General features: G+C 40.2%; 1 protein-coding gene across 5 annotated transcripts in view; it reads left to right on the plus strand.

Annotated features, from left to right (window-relative positions):
* Window positions 1-3,924: 3,924 nt before the first annotated feature.
* Window positions 3,925-27,942, plus strand: part of LYN (LYN proto-oncogene, Src family tyrosine kinase) — a 50,687-nt gene continuing 26,669 nt past the window's right edge. Inside the window, exons 1-5 of one of the 5 annotated variants that reach the window (XM_027889529.1) lie at window positions 3,925-3,989; window positions 25,968-26,104; window positions 27,056-27,104; window positions 27,197-27,302; window positions 27,775-27,873. In XM_027889529.1, coding sequence (XP_027745330.1) covers window positions 25,973-26,104; window positions 27,056-27,104; window positions 27,197-27,302; window positions 27,775-27,873 — 386 coding nt within the window. In that variant the 5' untranslated portion in view covers window positions 3,925-3,989; window positions 25,968-25,972. Of the gene's footprint in view, window positions 3,990-4,133; window positions 4,210-4,268; window positions 4,424-25,967; window positions 26,105-27,055; window positions 27,105-27,196; window positions 27,303-27,774; window positions 27,874-27,942 lie in introns of those variants that run through there. The other 4 variants (XM_027889533.1, XM_027889531.1, XM_027889534.1 and 1 more) reach the window with 4 other exon arrangements.

Raw genomic sequence — 27,942 nt, forward strand, 5'->3', positions numbered from 1 at the left:
ATGCTGGAATTTCTAGAGAAAAGACATTTTACCCTGTTAACAAATTAAAAATGAGTTTCCGAAACTCTGGCTCATATACGCCTCAGTGTTTTTGTTTTACATGTGTTTTTGCCTCTTCTTCTGTGAAGAATTTAAATCCTTGTAAACCTAATTTTGTACAAAGTGAACTTTTCCCTGTGTTTTTTTCATTGAACACCTCAGGTGTTCCTTGGGGTCTCTCTCAATTCACTATCCTGTCTGTGCCGCTTATGCTTTGATGTCTATTATTTTTCTATTCCTGCTTTCATTACATTATTTAAAATTCTATTATACTCTGAGTTGTGAGGGATCCACAAGGATCATTGGGTCCGACTCTTAAGTGAATGGCCCATCCAGGGATCAAACCCACGACCTTGGTGTATCAGCACATGCTCTGACCAACTGAGCTAAGCATTTAAGTGTCCCATAGAGAGTACTCAGCCACAAGGAGAGTAAGGACTATATAAAATATACAGTGAAGTTTGCTGCCTGCTTTCATTGTCCATGACAAAGTTTGATCTACTGCCCAGAGCCACTGTTCCCCACAATTTGTGTGGAACTTCACGCTCTCGGACACAATCCAAACAGTGATCAGCAGCTACCTACTGGTGTATGTAGTTGGATTGGTCTGGAACCTACAGGGTGATGTACAGGGCTCTGAGTCTACTGACAGATTGCTGAACTGATCCCTGGCCTAGGCCACATCTCTCAAAAAATTCCAGAGATGATTTGAAGTAAACATGGTATTGTGTTTAACCCTAGCTGGCAACAGGGTTACCTCAGTACCACGCAGCTGCTCGCTCACTGTCCCTCCCTAGTGGGATGGAGAGGAGAATCAGAAAAAAAAGTAAAAACTCCAGGCTTGAAAAAAGAACAGTTTAATAATTTAAACAAAATAAAATATGAGTAATTGCAATAATGATAACAATAATAACAACATTATTATTAGTAATAATAACAACAACTGTAATGTAAAGGAGAGAGAGAGAGGAATAAAGCCTAAGAAAATACAAGTGTTTCCCAATACAGTCGCTCACCACCCAATGCTTAATGCCTAGCCCATTCCTGAGCCATTATCAGCCCCTTCCTAGAAAACTCTCCCCCACTTTATATACTGAGCATGACATTCCGGGGTATGGAATATCCCTTTGGCTAGTTCAGATCAGCTGCCTCCCTGCTTGTTGTGCACCTGCCTGTTGGCAGAGCATGGGAACCTGAAAAGTCCTTGACTTAGGGTAAGCTCTACTGAGCAACAACTAAACTGCAGTGTGTTATCAGCATTATTCTCATCCTAAATCCAAAACACCACACTGCACCAGGTAATAAGAAGAAAATGAACTCTATTCCAGCAGAAACCAGAACACATGGGCCAGTTTGGTGTAGTCCCCATGTTCTGGGTGCCAAGAGCATGGACATGGACATTGCCAGCTTGTCTCCATACTGGAGAATTGCCTTGCAGCCTTGCTTAATTCAGCAGTAGAGACATTGTCTGGGGTTCAAACCTTCCCAAAGTGGAAAATCAATTGCTGAGTGTGAACACTGGCTGGTTAACGTGACTCACAGTCCTTCCTACAAGGACTTCCACTTCAGTGACAAGCTTGAAGTTCTGTTCTTACCCCATTTTATACCACCTCCCCCATCTTTCTTGATCTATACACAAAGACATTTAAAACATGTGAAGAACAGCTGATCTACAGATGTAAGGGAGGCTAGAATCAGCTCTTTTTCCCTTTTGATCAATATATAATGAGAGAGAGAATTACTTTTCTGCTTATGCTTTCTAAAGTAGATTTTGTCCATATTCCTCTAAGCAATGGCAGCAAGGATACACAAAACCACAACTTCTTTCAAATTATACTAACAACTTGTCTCTGTTTTTATTTCTTATGAAGCACAGTGTATTTATTCCTCTCTAACCCTTTTTCCTATTACTTCTTCCAGGGCAGAACTGATGAGTTTGTGCTATGCCTCCTCGACCTATCAGTGCACAGCAGCCTATTAAGGGCAATTCAGCACCTCTTTTATTTTTCCAAATTATTCACATTATAGTCAAGTGTGTATTCTACTAGACTAGTCTAGAGTCTATTATGCACTTATAAAACTAAACTTTATTTTCTCTAACGCTTTGATAGGAGAAGGTGAGTGTTAAACCTAGTGGAATACTTGATAATGAAATGAGGAGGAAAGGAGGGAGAACAAGACAGATGGGGGATCTGTACCCTATTTCTCCAAGAAGAAAGATACAATATCAAGGTACTTACCCTATAGAGAAAATGGAAACATGATGCTCTAACAGTGAACTTCCAAACAGAAATAGCTCATTTTATATAAACTTTTGGAATCCAAATCTCCTAAAAAAAAAAATCTCCAAACCCAAGACAATGTATATTTAGTCAGATCTTTCCCTTTTGTATAAACTTGTCATATGTAAAAAGGTTGCTATGGTGTTTGTTTAGCTGGGGGTTTGTTTTATTGCTTGTTGTTGTTGTTATTATTACACACCTTTACATAAGTCGAGGGAAGGAAGAAAACATTTACCAACTTTTTATTAATACCAATTTTTTATTAATTATTGAGGAATTCCTTACTGTCTCACCTTTTAATATTTATACTGAGTATCTACATGATGCTATTTTAACAACTGATGATACAATTAGAAGAATACCAGAAACTATTGTCCACTGCATTTCAGAGGTGCCCAGGGACATCTGGGACTGATTAAGAAATGCAACAGATTATGGTCTCACTGTTTCTACAGACTGTCTCTTCTACAGGATCAAACCTGGGGGGGGGGGGGGGAGAGAAGGGATTGTGCCAATTGCACATCACCATGAGTGGCAGGCCTTTACAGCAGCACCGAAGATCTGTAAATCCTATTGACATGATTCAAGTTCTTCTCTTAAACTCAGCAGGGTGTGAGCTTCACTGAGCTATTTTCAGCTATTTGTATGCCCCGTTACAAGTCCTCACCAGCTCGCCAGTCTACTTCAACTCACAGACTGTATTGGTGGACTTTGGGAAAGTACACAGAGGTACCTTTGAATATCTTGTATTTTGTACTGCCTTGACTGTTCCTCAAACAGCATCCGCTATTGTCAACACTTTATATGGAAAGCTTAAATGCTTTTCTTTTTATATTCTGCCTTTGAAATCTCGTGACTTGAACTTGCCCATGTGGTCTGACAGCACATATATGACACCTTGACTCTAGCTCTTGTAAAGCTTTTCAGCTGCATCCTCTGGCTGTTGCGTCCACACATTCATATTTCCTGTTTTGATGACCTGTGAAATTTTTATTTCACTTTTCATCAGGCTAGTAAATCACTCTTAAAAGAAAAGAAAATTTGAAAGATAAGCTTACTTCTTTTTTGCTTCCAACCCAGCCTCCAAAGGACCTTAGAAGCTGCTCGCAGTGGGATTTTGGAGTTCAATATGTTTTTTGTGCTGCTGGTGGAACACGACAGCCCTTTCTGTTTTGCCTCTCAGACTAAAGCGGTTTTATTTAGCTATAATTTTTAGCGGAGGATCGCTTCCCTCACGAAGTTCGCTCTGGGGCACAGAGGCGCAGTGGGGGCAGATCCCGCATCCCCTGCCCCACCTCGTCCCCATCACAGCCCCGCTCAGCGCGGCGCTCCCTGCTCCAGCCGGAGGAGCCGCGCCTGCCTCCCCGCCTGGAGCCGCCGAGCGTGGGCCGGGGCCGCCTCCTGCTCTGCCCCTCTCCGCGCTCTCCCCTCGCAGCCCCGCATGCAAATGTGCGGCGGCAGCAGCAGGAAGTCACCCGGCGGGCCGTGAGCCAACCGCGGTCCGGGCCAGGCTCCTGCCCGGCCGTTCCTCTCTGCCGGCCGGCGGGGCAGCAGCGCCGCGCCCCGCCCCGCCCGCACACCCAGAGCAGCGCCCGGGACCCCCCGCTCCGCGCCCCGGCGCTCACCGCGGAGCTCCCTCGCTGCCGCTCAACTTGCGCACCCGGGAAAAAAAAAGTAAGTGCCTTCCCCCGGGAGCGGCGAGGGGCAGCGGTGCCGGCTCTCCCCGCCTCACCCGCGGGGTGCTGCAGGCAGGAGCGGGGGGTGCCCGCCCCGCTGCCTCCGTCCGTGCCCCCGCCCCGGCACGGGACGGGAGTACCAGGCAATTTCAGGGAGGGTTACCCTCGCTCCTGTCCCCGCGAGGAGGTGCCGCTGCCGCCCGACCTTCCCGGTAGGACTGGATGGGGTCTTGAGGGAAATGCTGTGTTTGGGATAAAATAATAATTCTCAGGAGCATGGTCTATCTCGTACCCCCTTTGGCTGTCTTCTGCTGTGGTCTGGAGGGCACGGGTGTTTTCGGGCTGTTTCATGCTGGGAAGCGTGTGAAATTAACTGATCATAGTCTGCAGTCGGCGTTTCAAGCCAAAGCGATAGCTTTGGCTGAGGTGAGGTGGCTCCTGGGTATTCCTTGTTACACTGCTTTTTTCTAGGAGAGTAATTACTGGTGTGTCTTCCAAGCTAAAGCTGCTCCCTCTTAACTGTACGTTCAAATGTGCTTCGAATTACGGGACAGATGAGAAAATGGTATTGTGATGTTTGGTGCATGGTGTTTCTTGCAGATTACTGTTGTAATGGTACTGTATGCCTAAGGAATGATCTAGAGGGGTTTTCTCCTAGTAATGTTAGTTTAGGAGCTGAAGTTGTAACTTCGGTAAAGCAGTAAAGAGTTTCTGTTGAAATTGCATCTTTCTAACGTTTGCAGTGAATGCCTTAGCAAGAACTCGTCCTGCTGCCCTGCTCCCTTCTGTTGGCACTAAAGACCAAAGGGATTAACACGTAGAACTTGCTTAAATACTTAAAACCAGATCGTATTCCCGTGGATATACATAGGGAGCACAAAGCTGGTTTCATCTGAAACCCCTGATCAATATACCATCTCCTGCCTTTAGTTCCACCTTTGAAAAAAGAGAAACAGTCTGACCAATCTTAATGTATTTTAGCACATTGTAATACAAATTGGAAATTACATTTTTTAGCTTGATCCCACAAAGTTACTGTAATACTTTTGTAATTTAGAAATATTAATGTTAGTTGCAAGTATGTGTAAAGTACAAGTGCCACGTCAATAAGTCTGCACTCATCATAATATCACTGTAGAGTTATTAAAACAAAAAGCGGAAGATTTGCATTGGGAAATTGTAAAGCTATGTTGGGAAAATGTAGCTCAGTTTTACCAAAAGGATAGTCAAATTGTGTTTGTGTGAATTGTTTCCCACCTAGCACTGAGGGCAGAGTAGATATCTTTTATGTGTCAAGACTTTGTATCTTTTTAATAGGTACTATCAACAACACTCAAAGTCTGGATGAAAAAAAAAATTAGTTTTATCTGAAGAAGTAGCAACAGGCTAAAAATCAGTTAGATAGTGTTAATAGGATGTTACGAAATCTTGGGCAATGATTGAAATTAATGAACTCTTAAGATCAACAGATGTCTTGTTCTGTGGATCTCTTCTGAGATTTAGAGCATTTTTCTTTCTCCATTTCAGCTTTGTGAGCTACAGACTCGTTAGAAAAGAATTCTTGATTTAACAACATAAAGATCTATTTTAATTATGTGTTGTTGAGATATATTTTTTTTTTAGCCATTGTGATATAGAATGATCATCTTTGTACAGTAGATGGCAGATTTGAAGCTCGTCTTTTCTCTATTTTTGAGGAAATAAGGGTTTTTTCCTAAATAAATATACGGAGGACAAGGTAAAGTTTAGGCCTTTTCTTGTAAGTCCCTTGACCAGTGGAGTTGTGCAATGACTCTTTCTGACAAGGCAGTGAATTGTGAAACTTTCTAATGCAAAGTTAAACCTCATTGCCTTTAAGATGTTTAATATTCTGGGTTTTAATGTTACCCTTTCAAGAGAGTTTCTATAAATGTGAAATTATTCCTTTCATGTATTTATGAATATAGAAGTATATATGAATGTACAAGTAACAAACAAAATATTCTGTATTCTTTCCAATTCCCCTTCCAATTTATCTGTATACTTGAAGTAATCTATTTTCCTATGGCTTTACTGACTCCTGTAGGCTTAATGACATCATAGAACAGCAAGTGTTGCAGGAAGCAATTCCTAAAACAGGCAATGAAAAAAAGTCCAAAGTCCTCCTGGACTTGGACTTTAAGATCAACTTAGTACCTGATCTTCAGTGGGGTGTCTCAAAAGACCAGAGACGTTACATCTGGCCCTTCTTGTGGTGCACATCAGGGAGCAACATTTGACCTCCATGTAGTTATTTGGGAAAGTTTAGGAACTGCTTTCTTTAATCTCAGATGTGATTCTATTTCTCTCACGAAAAGGAGATGTTTGTCTGCCTATACATTACTTGGAATCTTAATGGGAATCTTTGAGGTTTTGGGATGAACACATGTTGACCATGAACCAATTTTTATTTTTGTCAAAGGCCTAGGTGATCAGGGGAGGGGATGAGATCTCTCCTCCTTTCCATATGTGAATATTCTGAGGGACTGAGAGACTTTATTTCTTAACTCTTGGAGTTTCGGGAGCCCTTTGCAAAACTAAATGAACTCAAAAGACAAGTAGGTAGGGAATGAATGAATGCATAAATAAATAAATAAATAAATAAATAAATAAATAAAGGCATGGGGTGGCTGTTAGGTGTAGACTAGGATTTCTAGCACTCTGCTGAAGTAGCATGGCTGTACACAGAGGTGTAGGTCTGCAGCAACAGTGATCCCTGAAGGATGTGAACTGTCATGTGCTAATGCAAGGGATGGGAGGAGAATCCGTGGGCCGGGGATCCTGAGGGTTGTGTGAGCTTTGTATGCAGGGGGTGATACTTCCTTTTGAAGCTATGGAGCTGAGAGCGTAAATAATTACATCAAACCACGTGACTCTGTTGAGTAGTATTTATTAAAATTTTACCCCTTTAGGATTTCCATCACTAAGAAGAACAGCTGTATCCTATAGAAGAACCACTTGCCCAGCTGGCAATTAGTATTTTTCTCCTGCTGACCATATTCCTACTTTCTATTTTTTCCATTTATTTCTGCCCCCTATTTGATAGGAGTGATACAGATGGTATAGAGAGAAAGGCTTAGAGACTTGCTAAGCCATACCACAGGAAACTATGGAGATAAAAAATGTAAAATTACATTCGTATGAGAACAGTCTTTAGTGACGCATACAGGGAGAAGGAGACTGCTGCCCTGTAAACAGTAATGATACATTCTCAAAGAAGTTAGCATCTACTAATAAAAGACAAATGCAGTGTAACTGTCCTTAGTGTGACTGGTCCTAGTTTGAACTTCATTGTCCTTCAGGGAAGGATGAAAAGGTCTGTGCTTTCATATTTATTTTTGCCTGATTCAAATACGCTTCCTGTTGACATTGTCATTAAATGCTGTAATTTCCGAGACTGAATCACTCACATTTGTGTTCAGCATCTTTCCTGAAAAATTTGGGTTCATGGAACAAAACGCAAAGGCGGAATTATTCTTGTCCTGGAAGCATTTCCTCCAAATATTTATGAGATACTTGTATTTGTTGTACACCCTAAAGAAATACTCATAGAGGTAAATAGATCAGTTATTTTTGTCAGCCAAACATCAGAAGAGAGAGGGTATTTTGGCAGTAACACTTTGCTGGGAGAGAAGAACGAGACCAGGGAAGGGTGGAGGGGGTAATGGTTAGATCTCATTTCTCTGAGGGGAAAAAAAGGGTAGACTAGTACCATTCAAGCCAGCAATTGCTCTCCCTTAGGTCAGCATTGCCTATCTTTTTCAAACTGCTGGCATCTTAAGTATCTACAATTGGTTCCTGTGTTTGCACAGTGTACTATCTTACTTCTTCAGTTCAAAGGACTCAAATGATAAACAGTCTGAACAAAGTGTCCTTCTTGCTCTATGGTCTCTACTGCACGAGGCATGAGACTACTTTTTCCTGTGGTTGATATGTTGTAGAATTTGCTACTTTAATTTGCAAAGGCCAGCTGTGATAGGAAATAGTGCAATCTCAGACTAGAAAATGTGATAGCTCACCACAGGGGCTGAAGTATGGGGTGCAGCTACTCTTCTGGAATGGCACTTTTTGCGGTTTTCTCTGTTTTAGCGGGCTGCTCTAGGTATGGAAATGATAAAAGTTTGGAGGGAATGGATTCCCTCTGAGATGTTTTTTTAACTACTCCTTTGTTCGTTTAACAGAAAGCTGTTTCAGGAAGTTCATCAACAAAAACAATCTGTTAAGTCAGCTTTCTGATGTGGCATCTACAATACATTGCTTTGGCTTTCATGTTTCCTTCATTAGTTTGTATATAGATGAACACAAATCTGTTTAATGATCTTTTTTTATTAATTACTCGGGTTTTATCTCAGGCTAACGTTAGCGCAGAAGTATATTTGTCTGCTAAGCAGGTTTGTTCTTTCCACATATGACTGTACTAGGGGCTTAGAACAAAAATAATATCAAAAGTTGAAGAATATGTCTCAGTGAATTCCTGTGTAATGATAACACATTTATAAATCAGTAGACCTGACTTATGACTAGGTTTTACTCTATTCAGACCAAGAAAATATTTCCTGGTAATATCAACTGAGCAGGGAAAGATCTGGATGGTGCCACATCTATTTAATTTATTAAAATTGCTTGCTTGAGTATCCCTTGCTAGCATTGTGAGGCTTACATTCAGTAGATGTAGTGGAGACAAAATGGTTTTCTCCAGGGCAGCCCCAGCCTTACCAGGTGTTTTGATGGGATTTTTAAAGCCCTTCAGTAAGTGCTAAATGCCCTGGGGTAGCTGTGATTCAGGTATGACTGGAAAAGAGCTGGAGAACTGGAGTTAAGTGGTTGCCAGAGCTGGTGTCAGTGTCACTGAGGAAGTGAAAGTTTTTGGTAGACACACAGGAAGGGGATGGGCAGGAGAAAGAGGAAATCCTATATTGGATGTTCTGTGTGCAACTTGTTCAAAATACACTGCAAGAGTCATTTGAATGTGCTGTTGGGGCATAGAAGAATGCGCAAGTGGGATTCAAAGTACGTTTTTGTAACTCCAGACTTACCGTTGCAAAAGATCTGCTAAACTGTGCAAAGGCTAGAGAGAAGCATAACAGCCCATGAGGGGTGTAGGAAAACTGCTGCTGCTTAAACTGTAGTTTAAGCAACTCTTCTGCTGTATTGCTGGTGTGGCACTTTGTCTTCCTTTTTCTGTCCAGCTGTATTTGGATTGACTTCAAGAGAGATTACAGATGCTCTCCTGGCACCAGTGGAGGGGCACCAAACCATATTGAGGTGAACCCTAAGCCCATTTCTCTTGGGATGTAGATGGCCTGATTGATAGTTTCTGCTAGGCATGCAGTAGATAGCAGTGTTTCCACTAAGCCTGGCCAGTAGAACTTGCCTCTTCTGAAAATCCCCCCCTACATTTCCTTGGAAGCAGTTCCCATCCCTTTGCCACAATGCTTGCCAGTATTTCTGAAAAGGTGCTAGACCCATACTGCTTCAAATGCCTTCATCAGTTATAATGTGCTGTTTGTTTGGGGCTTTTTCTCCCCGGTTTCGCGGAAAAACCCATGTTTCAGTCTTTTTACCCTGCTGTAGCAGTACTCCCTGCTGCAGTTTCCTTTATTGCTTCTCCCATCATTCTTTTATTTTGCCAACATAATTTTGCTGTTTCTTTGTCTCCATCTTTGTCTTCAGGACTGTCAGTGATCTAAACTGTTTGTTTCATGTCTTCATTTAAATGTCTGTAGAAAATTTTCTTTTCCCCTTCCAGTAAAGTAAGCCTCAGCTCCTTCCATAGTCCAGTTATCATTTGTAATCTATTTGTGCTACCTTATTAGGGAATATGTGCCCAGAAATATGTAACCTCAACTTCATGAAAAGGTACGAAGTCCAGTGGAGTACCAACCTGGCAGTATTGACATGGTCTTCAAAGTGTTTTAAGAAGGTTGTGCCTCTTTAAAGGGCAGGTTTGTACTTCTATAGATGGTCAATAAGACTCTTCTATCTAGAATACAGTTTATGTGTATCCTTATATCTACCCTTAGAGACTACTGCTGTTTACCACATCTGATTTAAAATGGTGACCTCAACCTGACTTGAAATAGGTTAGTTTCTGTTATGAAAATGGTCAGTGAGGATTGTCTGTTGCCCCTTTGCCTGCCCTTCTGTCATGTTGCTTGACCTTCTCTGGTCAAGTTTCATTTCTGTCGCATGCAGGTTCTTCTGTGTTGTGTAGTGGCACATGAAAAACGTTTTTGAGCCAGAGTTGACTCTCCCTGTAAACATGTCTGGTTCGCTGAAGTAGAGCATGGATTTTCCAGCATATGTGATGTGTGCTGGCCTGAAGAAGAAACCAAGGCTTGGTGTTGTGAGGGTATGGTGCTAAGACAACAGCTCTTGCTCTAGGCTCTTGCTGTGCTCCTTGGTGTTGGTGTGCTGTACACCGAACCCACAGAAAGTGAAACTCAAGAAACTTAGATTTAAGAAGGCAGTGCAAGTTGCACCAGCAGAAAAGAGATTTGTCTGGTGGAGTGAACAAGTGGGAGGAATGTGCTTCAGGTGAGATACTTCTCTTGATGGAGCATTAAGCAGGGTTGAGGGCACTGGATACAAGTGTAAAAAAATTGGAAAGCCCAGCATTTGAGTAGTTGGTTAAAATCAGAGATCAGAACAGTATTCTCTGCTGTAATGTATTTGACTAGGTTTAGATGGGTGAAAGGTCCCTCTCCTTACTCCTGCAATAAACAAAAATATCAAGATGGTTGGTATGGTATGACACAGGAAAGAAATTTCTCCCTTGAGCACAGAACATAGTTTCAGTGATGTGACTGTATTGTTTATTACAGGTTCTATATCTTGTTATACTGATTGAGAATATATGCTTTCCTAGTATGTATTCTTTCCTATTATTTGTCATCCTTCACATTTGATTTTCTCAATTTATGTCTCTGCTTCTGCACTCGTCCTGCTTTATTTAGATCTCAGAATTAAGCCCAATCCTGACTTCTTAGGGATTTTGTCTTCCTCTCCTGCACCTTTTATCATATGCTTTGTGTTGTCCTGAGAACTTCCTGTGCATGACCAAACAATGAAGGAGTCTTACTGGGTTTTCAGGCATTTTCTTTGCACAATGCTTAATACGGTGGAATTCAAGTGTAAATTGTGGACTCATTACTGTCCTCCTGAAACAAAATTGGATAACCATTGTGAACACTGATTTGTTCTTAGTTCTTGCTTTGAAAGTTAACTGCATGGGCTGTGAGTGCTGAAGTCACAAATAAACATTTGGGCTTGTGCACAACCTAAGATAGTTTTTTTAAGTACAGTATAACCGCATGTCCTGCCTATGAGCTGTATACTTGATACATGAAGTTACAAAGGTTATAGACTTCAATGAGCAGCCAGTATGGTTGTAATAACAGTGCTGTGAAGTTCTTCCAGTCTGCAGTATGAATATGAAAATGATCTTCACAGACCTCCAGCTTACCGTGAGTCTAAATCTGCCAAAATTATCACGCGTGCTGGCCTAGTCATTAAGGTCTGTGTCCTCCTCTTTGTGCAGACGGTCCTGGTGTGAGTCTCTTGAAGTCTGTAGGACTCATGCAAGCCACTGTGTGCTGTCACAAGATTAAAGCCTGGTTCGGTGGAACTGGCTATGCTTGGAACTGCTATGTCTTTATCTACTATCAAGTGCAAGGCTCTTGGCCATTCAGCAGGACTAGAAGAAACAGAAAATACTAAATGCACAATCTAGTAATGATATATCGTGAATGCAGAAATATTTGTTGTTTTTAGAGAGCGAAAACAAGAAATGTCAAGGCAAAGTCAAAATAGTAGCAGAGGTCAAGGTATTAGTTTCTGAAAGTGAAATAAATTAACCTATTGAGAATATGCAACGTGCATATGACTTCTTCAAGTTAGTCCTCTATTCAGATCTTCTATTTAATATAGAATAACTTCTCCTAAATGTAAAAGAACTTTAAGCAAGTTAATATACTTGCACAGCTGTTGTCCTAGTAATTTGGTGGACTATGTGTTCATTCTTGCCCTTGAGAGAGATCATCTGCAAAAACACACGTGTTTAAAATCTAAGGTCTCCAGCTCTTCCTTACAATGTTTGAAGCTGGAACAATCAACTGAACTGTCACACCAGCTATTTACCACCCTTCCTCAAAAAAAGTTTCCAGATTCTCACTCTCATTCCTCTGTCAAAATTGAAAGAATGTAAAATATTTTAAGTTTTGGTTAACTTTAGAGAAACTTCTTATTCATGGTCCTATATGCAAAAATGTGAAAAATATGCTTAGAAACTTAAGTGTGAATTTTTATTCATGTTCATTCAGTGACGTATTTCCTTCAGTGAAATATTTCCTTTCACACTCTTACTGTCACCCCAGCTTGAACATGTCATTTACAAGACTTTAGTTAGTGTGATTCTGACTTTCAGACCTATATTGATAAGATTTTGCCTTCCCTTGGGATATATTTGGTAGACCTAAGTGAAGTGTATCTATTAAAAAAAAAAAAACAATGTCAAGGATGCATCTAAAAACATTCAAAAATTGCTTATCATATAGCTCTTTTAATTCTATTTATCATGTTTGCAGCAAACTATTGGTTCAGATGATGTCCTTGGGTGCCACTGCATGTATGCCAAATTGCAACAGTTTCTTGAAACAGTTTGCTAAGCTGGGCCAGAAATCAACTAGTACAGTCCTGGTTTAGATTGATGCCTTTGAAGTAATATAAATAACACAGAATTTAAAATTAAGTAAAATAAACAAGTTATGAATGGACTTTTGTGAAGTGCCAGAACCTGGAGGATGATCTTGCACCCTTGAAGTTAAGGGAGGTTCTGCTACATAAGATCACTAAGAACAAGACAAGGTGGTTCCTTCCAAGGATACTTACACAGTTAGTGTGGAATGCTGTTCTAGTATCCCTCTAAAGATTAAACAGCACAGAATTTCATTTCTGCTAGTGTAATTTACTGGCACCAGATTTGACACTGTCTGATTTATTTATTTCTTTTTCAAGAACTGTGGCAACTTCCTCTTGTGACTTAAAACTTCTCCTAGGTTTGCAAACTTCCAGGAGGAAGTGAGCTCTGAGTGTTAGCTCCCATCAGCATGAATGATTCAATCCTAAATTTTTATCTGAGTGTAGAATTCATTCTTGAGTCCATGTTGTACCCCATAGAATGTCCTGTGTTTCAGGAGGGTTCTTCTGTGTATAACTAGTGCTGTACAGCTAATGAAATAAAATACAATCTACTGGAAAAGTAACTTTTTTTGCAACTCAAATGTATACTGGTGTCTGAAATAGTGAAAAAAAAATAATTTTTTGTGAATTTCAGTGCTTTAGACATGCTCAAGACATATTATGTCTTGAGCTATGCTATTATAACAAGAATGCTATGTTTTTGTTGCAAATTTTGTCATGAGTACAAATCAGCATGAGGTGACAGCACCTAAAGAAGCTCTCTGACCAATGGAGCGGGATGGCAAATGCTGGATGGTGCAAAGTAATGTGAATTAAAAAATGACAAGGCTATTACATCATTAGGATCAATTGACACATCATTCTGCACTGATCTAGTCATAACTGTCTTAATCCATGTTGAAAGCAGATTGTAAAATGCATAAAACCAGGTAAGGTTTATAATAATTGATTTATTCTCTGGTTACTTAGTTACTGGAATTTGAAAAAACCCCCAAACCTAAAATATGTGCTGCTCCCCATTTCTCTCTTTTCTTAAGCACACTGAAAACAGAGGATGAACCCAAAGGAGTAGTGGTATACTTTTTATGAGGCCACCCCCAAAACCTTCATCAGGGCTTGATAGCTGTGAATTTGCTGTCATCCATCATGTTTTCATAGGCTTGTTGAGGGATTTGGACAGGCTGGATCGATGGGTTCAGGCCAATTGTATGAAGTTCAACAAGGCCAAATGCCAGCTACTGCTCTTGGGTCGCAACAACCCCATGCAGCACTGCAGGCTGGGGGCAAAGTGGCTGGAGCACTGTCTGGCAGAAAAGGACCTGGGGGTGATGGGCAACAGCTGTTGAACAAGAGCCAGCAGTGTGCTCAGGTGACTAAGAAGGCCAACGGCATCCTGGCTTGTATCAGAAATAGTGTGGCCAGCAGGACCAGAGAAGCGATCATCCCGCTGTACGTGATGCTGGTGAGGCTGCACCTCAAGTCCTGTGTTCAGTTGTGGGCCCCTCACTACAGGAAAGACATTGAGATGCTGGAGTGTGTCCAGAGAAGGGCAACAAAGCTGGTGAAGGGATTGGAGTGTAAGTCTGATGAAGAGTGGCATAAGGAGCTGGCTTTGTTTAGTCTGGAGGAAAGGAGGCTCAGGGGAGAGCTTATCACTCTCCATAACTACTTAAAAGCAGGTTGGTTGTATGAGGTAGGGGTTGGTCTCCTTTTCCAAACAAGAAGAGGAAATTGGCTCAAACTGTGCCAGGGGAGACTTAGATTGGATATTAGGAAAAAAATTCCTCACTGAAAAAGTGGTCAGGTGTTGGAGCAGGCTGCCTAGGGCAGTGTTAGACTCTCCATCCCTGGAGGCATTCAAAATACCTCTAAATGTGGCACTTGGGGACATGGTTTGGACTGAGTGATCTCAGAGGTCTTTTCCAGCCTTAACAGTTCTATGATTCTACGTTGTGATAATTTCATGGTCTTCATGATCTTTGCATTCTATTTACAGTATAGCAATGGGTTTGAATTACAGGCACTCCTCAAAGCAAGAGATCACATCTGCAAAATACTCTTTATTGCCAGCAGCATCTTTAACTATTTGAAGGCCCCATTCATAAATAACCATCCTCTCCCCTTAGTCATAGGAACTATTAATATTCACTCAACAAATGTCCTGTCAATACATTTGTCCGGGCATGTGGATGATGAGCATTATGCTCCCTTGCTTGAATGAGACAAAGGTTTCAAGTATCAGCTGCTACCTGCAAATATACCTTCCTTTGCACCTTCTGGAGAGGGCAAAGAGAGTAACAAATTTCAGCTGAAGGTGATGATTCCCCAAACTCACTCTACGTTAGCAATTTGCTCGCTTCGTCCCTTCTTGTCTTCTGAGTCTCAGTGTAAACGAGGAGAAGCTCTCATTTCTCTTTCATGTGTCACATGCTAAATGCAGACAGGGGGTACTGCACAGTAGCTCATGCAGGACCACTTTTTACTCAGGGTGATTTGTTTGTGTGGTTGTGCCTTTGGTTTCAAGTACATTGATCAGTTTATTGAAATCAACACCTGAGTAAAGCCACCATGGGTGGGAACCAGGCCTTCAGACTGGTGCAGAAGCCCTTGTTGCACTCCTCTCAACAACACCTTGTTTTGGGAGGCAAAGTGTTTGTATGTGAAGAAAGGGAGTGTGGAGAACTAGGTAAGTACTGCTGGGAGTGAAGAAGGATAGTTACAAGATCTGCGTTCTCCAAAGCAACAGTGTGAAGCTTGTCCTATCCTTCTCTCACATCATTTTTTATGAGAATGAAGACCTTTGGGCTACTCCTAGACCTCACTCCAACACCTCGTTGTTTTTGTGGGTAGTTTCTTCTTTTTCTATGCCACAGTTACTGTTCTAGTTGTTAAAAAGGGAAGGGAGAAGGATCCTTATCCTAATGGTAGACATGGACATACATAAAGCTCAGGGCAAATACTAGACTACTGAAACTTCAGCACACTGCCATTATTGGCCAAAATAATCAATTTGAATCTGAAAAAAAATTTATGTGAGTCATAGATACACTCAGCGTGGAATGTAGACATGGTCCTTGGGGTTTGTTAGCTGGAGTGACACACTTCCTAATAGTTAGGAAAAATGTTGATCCTCTTCAGTGTAGTGGTTTGGCCAAATTCTCCTTTGGAAATGCATATTTGGTTATAAGGAGCTGCTGTTTGTCATTACTGAGCATTTTTACAAGTCAAGAAAATGACATTTTTACTTATAGTCTGCATGACGTTTTTAAGTCTTTAAAGTATTTTGGGAACCTTCGCTTTGAGTTGGTTAACATACTGGTACAGCTTTTCTGTCCCATGTCATATGATCCTTTTCAAGAATTGGATAGAGGTATTTATTCTGTTAGGTCGAACTAAGATGTTATTTGACCTTTTCCCCTATCTTCAAAAGATATAGTACAGTGGAAAAAAGCTGAGGAAATGGAAGATGTGGTTGCCTGAGGGCTGGCAAAGTGAATTAATTCATTGTTGATATTGATTCAAAATTTTGGAGGATGCAGTTGAGGCAAATGACTGTAATAAAATGAAGAGAGTATTATAAGGTCAGAAAACAGATGTTAGCTTAATGTAAGACTTGGTTTAAAATTAATGCCAAAAATACCGACTACATTAATCTGGAACATTTTCATAATACATAAAGTCTATTATACAATGTTAACAAAATTATAGTCTTGTGTGAACTAATTTTCTAGTGTTTTGGTATTTTTTTCTTAAATTGAATAAACAATCAGTAGTTTGTACAAATTCTGTTTCATTTCAATGTAATGTTTTGTTTCAGAATTATATTTTCATCCTTCTGAAAACATTATCACATTATTATACCACCACAATGACATTAGTCATTCTCAGTGTTTCTTTTTGATTTTTATTTCCTCTTTTTTTTTTTTTTTTTTTTTTTTAACCCCTGCCATTATTTCTGTATGAAACCAAGCTTTTAACTAATCTAGACAAAACTGTACTGGATTTACAGAAAAATAGAAGATGCTTCTCACTTGGTCAAAGCTCCCCACCCCTGTTAGAGCTGTCTTTCGCGTCATCAACCATGATGATATCTATTATATGTGTTATGCTATCAGTTATGAGTTCCAACAAATATTGTGTATCATTTAGCTGACCACTGAATAAACTTATCCTCTCCCTGGACACTTGAAGGCAAGACAGGCAAAGGTTCGAAAGTGGATTTGTGTCACTTGAATATAGAAAAATGTTTGCTTTGACTGATAGAGTTAGTTATGCCAAAGCACTCCTGCTACAAAGACTGTGCAGGGAAGTACGTAATCCATAAACCCCTGACCACGCCTCATTTCTCTATAGCTTTATTGGATCACTTCACGCTTGGAAGTTTGAGATGTGATGACTTAAGTCAGTTATTTGCTATTTAGTATAGTAATATGCCAATTAATGTTGGTTATTGCACCACTAAAGAACCTGGACTAGTAAGTAAACAACAACAACAAAGAAGTGCAGTATAGGAGAAAAGGTTTTTTGTTATATGATCTGATTTTGCTGCTCAGAATGGCTCTGCCTATTCCAGAAACACATCAATACAGCATGATTACAGCAAATCCAGATATCTTATCTGACCAAAAGTTTCCTTATGTTCTTTTGTCGACTGTTCTTACGTCAACCGTTGGGGGATTTCTGCTGGATGACCTCTCCTGTGAAAACAGGCTGAGGTGGGGTTGTTCAGCCTAGAGAAGAGAGGGCTCCAGGGAGACCCTGGAGCAGCCTTCCAGTACCTAAAGGGACCCTGCAAGGGAGCTGGAGAGGGACTTTTTACAAGAGCATGTAGTGATAGGAAAAGGGGGAATGAACTCAAACTGAACGAGAGTACGTTTAGATTAGATATTTGGAAGAAATTCTTTACTGTGAGGGCAGTGTGGCACTGGATCAGGTTGCCCAGAGAAGCTGTGGATACCCCATCCCTGTAGGTGTTCTAGCCCAGGTTGGATGGGGCTCTGAGTAACCTGGTCTTGTGGAAGGTATCCTTGCTCACAGCAGGAGACTTGGAACTAGATGATCTTTAAGGCCCCTTCCAACCCAAACCATTCTATGATTCTAATGCACAGTTCACTTCCACTATGCCAGCACGCACATCTTTTTGCCCTGTTGTAAAATGAATTTTTATTTTAGAGGTATTTAAATTGGGAGGTGGACTTGGATTATGAATGTTGCAGAGCCCTAACCCCTGATTTCAATATGAAGGCAAATGTGGGAAAGGAAAACAGGTCACCGAAGGGTGGAGGACTGGGTGATGAGAATTTCAATGAGAACAGTAGTCAGCTTGGTAATGGATTCAAGAAAGGTGTGTGCTAACCCAGACTGGTTTAATTGGACTGAGATATTTGTGCATTAATGTTGTGAATCAGGGCTCTGAAGAGAAGAAATACTTGTGCAGGGCTTAAAACTGAGTGCTGCAGAGGAAGTAGAAACGTGATGGATTTATAACTGTAGTAGAAATGCAAGTGTTTGGGAGCATGAAGGTGATAGGATGATACTTTCTGTGACTGATATAGGAAAGCATAAAAAATAATCTGAGATAGCATGGCCGAAGTAGAGTTTATCTTGGTCACAATTGCTAAGGAAGGAATTATGAAAGGAGCTCAACAGGGTAGTGGTTCCTGTCTGCTGCACTTCCCCAAACTCTTGGCAGGACTGCTGTCTGTTGCCTGCTACATTAGCATTACATTGAGACTTCTTTTAAATACTTTCATTTGCAATGAAAAAATGAGGCTCCCCTTGTGATATTAAGAGGCATTAGAAACACACAGGTGGCTGAGAATGTTGTGCAGAACAAACAGTCTGGCAAAATTATGGGGAGAAATTTAATATCAGAGTGTAAGGTGATGCCACAGGAGATATGAAAGTCTGCTGTGACAACAGTTTGTCATTATGAAAAATGAAACAAACCTAGATGTCTTATTGGATCACCAAATGTTTGTAAAAGGTTAGTGTGATGAAAGTGTGAAAATAATAAAGTAATTTCTGGAATATTTATACATCTTGATAACATGTTTCTATAGGTGGAAGAAGTAATAACATTATTTGCTTCACAGCATTGCTGAAAGTCATCTTGGAACACCTGGCCAGCTCCAGCCTCTTGTCCTTAAGAGGAATGAGTTCAGAGTGGAACAGATATAGGGAAGGGCTACTAGGATAATCAGTGAAAGTGGAAAAGACTCAGAGAGTTTTGTCTTTAAAGCCTAGAGATGAGGCTGAAAAAGATGTGACTTCTCAATATCCCAAGAGGATGAAGGGCTAAATGCCATTATTTTCCCCAAAATGTGCTCAAGACTGAGAGTTATGAGACAGCTTCTAAGCCAAGTGGAATGAGGTTCTGAAACCTTTCAGCAATAATATTTTGTTCTTCTGCACCACCACCCATTAACCTCTCTAAAAAAGGAGCATGGTGAACTTGCTTCTGAGCTTGTATGATGTGATTGCACTGCTCAGAACAGGTCTAACTTTCCCAGAAAGTAATTTTTGGTCCTTTGCTCTAATCATGGGTCATAAGCTAGATAGCTGGGTGATCTTGCTCTGTTAGCATGCACCTTTGCAGTGTTTGACTTAAATGAGACTAAATTTGAGGAAATTCTACATTAACGTGCTTGTTGCAGACTTTTCCACTACAGGTGGTTACACTGGAGATTAACTTATTTCTCTTCTTTGCCTGTGTATGTACATAGGTGTGTCAAAATATTATTTTAGCCTTGTCTCACCTTTTCCACAAAAAAAAAAAAAAGATTGAAGCAGTTAAAAAATTTCCCCTTTATTGTTCCTTTTTTAAAAGTGCTATCACCTCTACTTGTGCTCCTCACATCAGAGGAGCAATGGAAGTCTACATATGACAAGTCTGTCGTAGTTAAACACTGAGCAGATTCAGGCTATCCATGCTCCTTTTTGTATGCATTGCAGGGAACACATGGTGATTTGTGCCCACCTGTGTGTGTATGCCATGTATATGTGTGTCATATCACGGCTAAATTCTGTTTGGGAGACATAGAGATGATATGATCCAGACCATAGAAATAAGCTAAATTTAAAAAAGCATTAAAATACACAAGGCAAGGACTGACTGAGACATAGATAACCATTTAGCAGAAAGGCAAGGGAAGAACAAACTGCTTAAGTTCCCCTAGCCGGTCTCAAGTGCCAAAACAAGATGTGGGAAGTGAAACAAGCCCAGAATGAAAGCCAACCCGGGATTTCTGTATTTGCATGAGTCTAGTTAGATGAAAGTTACCAGACAGTCAGGTCTTACAGTAAAATTTAAATGTGTACCTATAGGTAATACTGTATTCTATTATTAAATAAATACATATATACACACATTTTTATAAATATATGTGGTGAATTGCAGGTAAAAGAATAAAACCAAACAGAGGCAACACTAATAGTTTTTGAGATACGCAGTAGGAATAGGAGTCTACTTCAGTTCAGTTACTCTCCAGTTTGGTTCTTTCACTTTACTACCAACCACAGATAGTTTATTTTATTCTCACTCTGGTCTAGTAGCAAATCTTCACTGGCACAAATATGTGTAGAGCAGTACTGATCAGCCTTTTCTGAGCTCTAGCACCTCAAGGTAAACTCATCCTCTGTGTTCCTTGGCAGTTGCTTTGCCATGTGATGATGGCTCAATAATGAACCCAGGTTTCACAGGGCACTCAGAGGTAGTCCTCCTCATAGTCCGATAACAGAGGTATAGAAGATTGTGCAACGCTTGAGTGCCACAGATGATGTGGAAGCAGATCAACCTTAAGTGGAGGTTAGCAGTAAAGGAGAAGATAAATGAATTCCTTAAATTTAAGATTTTTCCCATTTTTTTCATGGAATAGTAAACTTGAACAGTTGATTAAAGTGATGTATAAAGTTGGATGAGCTTCTGAGAAAGCAGCTTTTTGTGTCCCTGAACAGAATGAGGTTATGATTCTTCCTCCCAAGCAGTTTTAATTGACATTGATGACATTGACTTTGTTTGGCTTTTGAGACACTTCTGCCTTGACCTTGAGGGAAATGCAGAGAAGTTTCGTGTGCTCAATTGTTTAGGAGATCTGACGAAAGCATCACTGTATTACCTCTGACTTTATAACTTGTGAAGTAGCAGCAAACCAAGTGGCTTTAAAGGCCAAAATGAAACATCTAAAACAGAGGAGAGCAAATACATTATTTTCAATTTTTGAAAAAGGTGTTAAAAATAAAACTATTTACTCCTTTCCTCTCTAAACTGATTTAAAGCTCCAAATGTGATAACAATTGGTTTTATATATATAGGTGTAAACAATTGCTTCCTGTTCTTTGGTTCAGAAGTTTAAATATAGAGCAGCATTCAAGACTCAAGAGTGAGGTGGGAGTCTTGATTATTTTTTTTCTTATTCTTATGCATAAGAAATCTGTGATTTAAATGAAGAGTTTAATCTTCATATTCAATTGAATACAAATTTATGTACCTGTTAAAATACATATGTATATAGCTGATAAAAGCCTAAGCCACGCAGAGAATTCATATTTAGATACATGATTACTCACCTTTTGAAAAGATATTTATTTGATAAAATAGAGTTGCTTGTATACTCAGTGTTGTAGTTCTAATTATTATAAAAGTTACTTTATTACTGGAAAAGCCAAAGTATAATCTGTGAGGATTTGAGAATCATTTTCATGAAGACATGACTTCAGTCAAGAAAAGGCCAGACATGTCAGGTGGATTTTCAGGAAATTGTTTCCAATGTGCACCATATATACTGTATGTGTAACAGAATCACAAGGAAGAGAGTGGTTGTGAGCATAAACAAAATGAAAAATAAGATCACCTTTGTAGATGATGGAAAAGGTAACTGCTGGGAGGAAACGAAACCTCAAATACTGCTGATGGTGGATGGACAGGGGATGGTCACATGAACCTTGACTGCTTGCAGTAGAAATTATTGTGGCTTTAGACACATTACATGGTGCTAATGTAGAAAAAGGCTGGTAAAACAATAATATTTTGGGGACAGACAGTAGCTTTTAACCCTGGAAAAACGTTTCACTTCTGAATTCCACTCCTCGCAATCCATTTTGGAAATAAGACCCAAGTGTTGCTGTAGCAAGATGAAATAGGGGGTTCAGAGGGAAAATTCAAGGCAAATGCCTTGCAGACATCAAAGTCAGCATCTGTGGAGCAACCTGCTGCAGAGACTCTGTATGATGGTGCTTATGGATACCCCTGGAGCTTTTTGAAGAGTGCCTCAACTTAGATACTCATCACCAGCCTGCAGCTGTTGACCTAAGTACTTGACTTTACCTTTCAGCCATGAAATGCAGTATGCTCTTTGTTAAAAGAGAAGCTGTAACTTTTTTAGACATCTGTTTATAAGGATTAGCAGCTGTGCTAAATAGAGTTTCTTTTAATTCAGTGTTTATCTTTCATGTCTAGAGGTGTGGACAGTGCAATAAATGAAAAACAGGAATGAAAAGTAGCGTCTTCCATATCGCAAAAGTGTTGGAATGGGAAACATCTGATAGGGCCTGACAGCATTTTCTCTGTTGTCTAAATTATTTTTTTCTCTGACGAACAGTAACATAGTTATTGTAATGATAATGTAATGATATTGTAATGATATTTTAAGGATGCTGGGCTGTCTGTATTGATCTTTGCTTGCAGTATTGTCTCTTTATATATCTGCACAAATCACTTCCTTGATGCTCCTTGTGATATGGCAACAGAGCGCTATGCAAATGAACATTTGACATACCAAGTGAAATATTTTATTTATGCATGAATGTACACCCCCCCTTCAGATTCTCCTTATGACTACTGTGTAAACTAAGATAGATGTACACTGCATGCAGATTTTATATTTCAAAATTTCTTTTTCTTTTTTTTTTTTTGTATGGGTAATTTGCTAGGGTAGAATATTTGGAGAGATAAGTTTGGCAATGATATATTATTCTGAATTTTGAATATTTACAGTGGGTGTTGACTGAAACTCTCCCATCAGTGCCTGCTGTTCATAGTAGCCCTATGAATCTTAACATTGATATCACTCTCAAAAGCCTGGAAAAGGCCCAGATCAGATTTCAGTATAAAAATGTATCCTACTATGCTGGAAACAAATCCATCTGTCACTGCAGGTGAACTGGGCAGTCACTGAACAGAAGCTTTTGAAACCAATACAGTTGCATTTGCTTTGTGTGTAGGACTGATCTAACAGAATTTGGGGTGTGCAGTCTGGAACCCAGTGCATATAGCTTTACCAAGGTCTAGCATGTACAGAAATATAAAATCTTGTGGCCTTTGAAGAGTTCGAAAGTGTTTCGTTTCACACTGTCAAAAGGACATGTCCTCACTGATCCAGTTTTGACTGCTTAGAAACTGTTTTTCAACTTTGTTCATGCTTTGTCTCCACTGCCTGCCCATACTTGTTTAGAACGGGACTGCTGCAGGAGGTTACCTTTAGGTAAACCCTTGTTATCAACTTGCTCCTACTGAATGTTCAGTCCTTGGGACTGTACTGTAGTAAAGGGTGCAGTAGGGCCCATTGAACCAGCTATGGGCTTCAGCACTAACTGTTGGGGCTATTTGCTAATGTAGAACTAGCCAAATCCTCTGAGGACTGTGGAGTTTCATCTCTACGAGGAAAAGAAGCCATTAAAAACATGGCTTCATGATGAGGCTCAGGATCTTCTCTTTTTTGGAAGCCATCACATGTGTTATCTCACATACTGTGTTTGTGTGATTTCACATGACATCAAGTAGACTTCTGCGTGATTATGAAGCACCTGCACATAGGCATGACAGATCTGTTGTTGTTACTCTCATGAGCAAATATTAATCCTGAGATTATCAGCACAGCCTCACAGCAGGCTTAAGTTTGTGTGCTACAAGCTGCAGAAAAAAATCTGAGTAAAGACGCTTCTGTCTGGGTCTACACCAGCACCGAGCACAGTGCAGTCTTTAAAGATATGTTCAGCTTTCTTACAGGAACAGGGAAGGGGATTTTTGGCTGACAACTTAGATCAAATTACCTTATTTCTCCACTTTAGCTGTTTGTTCTGTAGAAGCAGAACTATTCAAGAACAAAAAGGTTAGCCCTTAGCTGGATAAATACCTGATCTTGCAAACACAGCAGGTAATTAAACACTGGGCTTCCTGATGTCTAGGGTGAGTTTGTGAACACCAGTCTGCCTGTGGGTGTACAGAAATTTCCTATGAACCATTAACAATAGAACAGGAGTCATCTATATATCTACAGTTATAAATAAATAAAATAAATAAAAAATCCTTCCCAGTATTTCAAAACAACCCACGTGGATCTGAGATTTTGGAAAAATCTCTCAATGAGTGTTTTCACAAACTAAAATTAAGCATTAGAGATACTTGCTTCTACAGGAAGATTCTGGATGAAGATGCCTCCCAGTGTCTTTAGATAAGTATGGTAACACTGAAATGCTAAGACTCAAGAAGAGGAAACTCTATTCTCTGCCTGGTCAGTGCCTATTGATTTTCTGTAGGATTCCTTTTATTTTTATTTCAAGTGAAGACGAGAAGGGGAGCAGTGGGTTCTAATGGTGCTTTTAAACGGGTATCACAGTTCACTGCATGACTGCTGAAACCTTATCCACCAAATCCAAGGCTTGTTGGCAATAGATGACGGATAATTTGCAGAAATGGTAGGAAAGGAAGTACCTTCCTCTCATGTTTAGAAGAAAACATTCTGTGGATAGGTCAGTGCATCTGTCATTATGTGGTGCTTCCTCAATCAAAGGATGGGAGATTGAATGAAGATGATGTGGAAAGTTGAGACTTGCCATGTGGGACTGCTTGTTGCCTTGGTTTATTGTTATAGGCAGTTAGAATTGTGATTATCATCAGTATTGCTACCAAAGTACAAGTCTTAATATGAGCCCAGACCAAGCTGGTTAATGATCCTAATTGCAGGATGTGTAAGGCACCATCCCATTGAAACAGTTGTATCTGCAAGCAGATGCCTCTACTACTACTTTAGCTTTTTCTATGTTTTCTGTCTTAGAGATGAAGGTAAAAGTGAGATGTACTATAAGGTGTTACAATCTGCTTTAGCTTCTCCAGCTATGTTTTAGTCAGTGTTTGTTTACTTGAGCCCGTATTTGCACTGAGCTCTTATTTTAGGTTTTATGTTGTTCTTCGAAGAACTGGCTTTAAAGATTAATTAGGGCAAGGGGGAGTGTGACTGCGTGCCTGCAAGGGAAAATGTGACTGTGAACCTAGCATTAGAGCAGTGACCTGAAAGGAGGGAGAGAGGAAGGAAGAAGAGGTTTAAAAAGCATTCGTAGTGGATTCTTTGAAGAGTAAGTATAATTACTCTCCTCTGAGGGAGGAATGTAGAAATACTGCTGTATATATGCTTGCTGAAGTACTATGTAATTGCATCATGGGATTAGGAATCAGGTTCCAGTCATGCAGATGCTAACAGCTGTATCTCATCTGATTTAGCATGGATGCACATCCTGAGAGAAGGATTATCCCTCTGAATTGTATTGGAAAAGAAATACTTGTGTGGTGCTTTGCCGCCACTCATATATACACATCGACTATTTCAGACTGTGGTGACTGGCTGGTGTGAACAAGGAGACTCATTACTGAAGGTCACAGTAGCAGTTTGTCTGCCATGGAGCTGGGACTGCACAAGTCATCAGCTTCATGTGAGATGGCGATTTGAAACAAACAGAGCTCCCTGCTAGACTGGCATCTGCAAAACGAAGTGGGGAGATACAAGCATTGCTAGATGCAGCTGCAGTTTTCATAATTTGGATTGGAATTTCTTCCTGTATTTTCCAAAGCAGTCTTTTCGTTAAAACACGCAGATAAAAGTTGTCACTACATTATTACAACAATTACTACAGTAATTGCATTTTTGTTATATCTATTGCAAAGCTTAGAGAAGTGTCAGAAAGATACAAAGGGTTTTGTCAGGGTAGGGTAGGTTGGAGAGAAAATACAATAAATCTGAAAATGTGGAAATGGTAAATAACTATTTACTTCATATGTGGATTGAGACAAGAAGTCATTTCTTTCCTTTGCAACAGAAAAGAGCTTTCAGCATATGTGCCTAACCTTCAGTTGTTCTTCCCATGAACTATTATTTATGAAAAGGAAGCGTGTTTTTTCTATGTAGCCCAGATGATTTCATGGGAAAGGGCTTGATTTATGGCATAATGATTTTGTTTAATACCTTTTTTATTCCAACAGGAAATATGGGATGTATAAAATCAAAAAGGAAAGAGAATCTGCATGGAGATGGGCTAGATTTGAAGAATCAACCAGTACGTAAAACTGAACGAACTATTTATGTGAGGGATCCAACGTCCAATAAACAGCAAAGGCCAGTAAGTAGATAGTCTCAGGGGAGAATTCCTGTAGCAAGATCAAAGCATGACTGGCATAACTTAAATTTCAATCCAAAACATATGCATGGAAAAATTCAAATAATCATTAATCCACAATTGAGCTTTTGGAGTTTTGCAGTTCACCCTCAATGAACAAGTACTTAGGGAAATAAAAATTAAAACTTGGTGATTTGTTAATCTATGTTTGTCATATTTTCTTCATGAAAACAGTAATCCTTGGCAATGTTTGATATAGATATAACTATGACTGCAGAGGACTGCTAGATGAATTTAGAAAACCTGCAGTAGTTTAGAACCATTTTTAAAAGCATCAGTGTTGGGTTTCTAACAGCTGCGGGATCCAGGTGCTGATTATTATACTTAGAGGCTGAAGTAATCATGGGCGATTCTTTACCAGCTCTGGTCAACTTTCCTTTTACTCACTGAAGGCCGCTACTTGACCCTGTGTGAGGTGTGTAGGTAAGGATGGGAGGAGAAGGTGCAGTGGTGAAGGGAGCAGAGCTGTGCTGAGGCAGGAACAGGATAAGGGTACTTTCATGTGTGCTGGCACTGGAAAAGAAGGGTGCTGGGATGGGGAATACCACTGGGTACCAAGTGGGTTTGCTGATTTTCAGATTGACTGGTACCGTTTTTTCTCCACCTTCTCTACCGTGCTGAGGAAACCGTGTCTCCTGACTGCCCTTGTTAGGGGACCATGGTCTCTGCGGGTGTGAATGGCCCCCTTCTCTCCTCTCTCAGCAGCTGACACAGTGAACTCACTTACTATACTTTCATATTGTAATTTGCTTTTGAAGAATGGTGGGGAAATACTGGAGCATTCCCTCTTAAGACACATAAGATGATACCAAAGCAACTGGATACTATGTAATTGTAATTTGAGATCATCATAATGATCTAAGACTGCTTAATTAAAGACTTATTTTGTTGTAGGCAAATCCAGAAGCACATCTCTTACCAGGACAGAGGTTTGCCAGTGAAGGTACGTTTTTATAGAAATCTCACAACTGCATGCTATGCCCATGTCAGCCTGCAAAATGACGTGAACGCGCCTTTGTCTTTCTACTTTTCTAGACACAGAGGAGCATGGAGTCATTGTGGTAGCTTTGTATCCCTATGATGGCATTCATGAAGAGGACTTGTCCTTCAAAAAAGGAGAAAAATTGAAAGTTATTGAGGAGTAAGTATGACAGTACTGGTTGTATTGTAGATTTTCTTTGGGCTCATCTAATTCTATCTATAATGTCTCACTTCCTTACTCATAACATAGGTCTATGAATGGTAAGTGAGCTCCCTTATATATGATAGTACAAATACATTTGGAGTTGTGACAGGTTGAATGGGACTTTGAGCAACCTGCTGCAGTGGAAGGTGTCCCTGCCCATGACAGGGGGTTGGAAGTAGATGATCTTAAAGGTCCCCTCCATCCCAGACCATTCTATGGGTCTGTGATTCTCTGACTTGACAGCTGCCCTCAGTAACAGCAGACAGCATTGATCCAGTGGAGCCAATGGCTTCTCAGGGAGCTTGAGTTTACAGGAAAGATTATGCTTCTCTCTCCAGCGTAGGCAGAGCTCTTAGCACACTAGAATTTAAATAACAATTTATCATTTTTCTTTCCTGTGAATCCTACTCTTGTTTCTGTTTCTCAGGCTGGGAGAATGGTGGAGAGCAAAATCTCTCACGACAAGGAAAGAAGGCTTCATTCCCAGTAACTATGTGGCTAAAGTAAACACCCTAGAAACAGAAGAGTAAGTTCTTCCAGGTTCTAAATAGTGGCTAACTTCTCCACCCTACTGGTGTATCCTTTGTAGATGGGG

Source organism: Empidonax traillii, unplaced genomic scaffold (assembly GCF_003031625.1).
Source record: "Empidonax traillii isolate 1590-97213 ecotype Southwest subspecies unplaced genomic scaffold, ASM303162v1 scaffold264:size1143063, whole genome shotgun sequence".
NCBI classification, from domain to species: domain Eukaryota; kingdom Metazoa; phylum Chordata; class Aves; order Passeriformes; family Tyrannidae; genus Empidonax; species Empidonax traillii.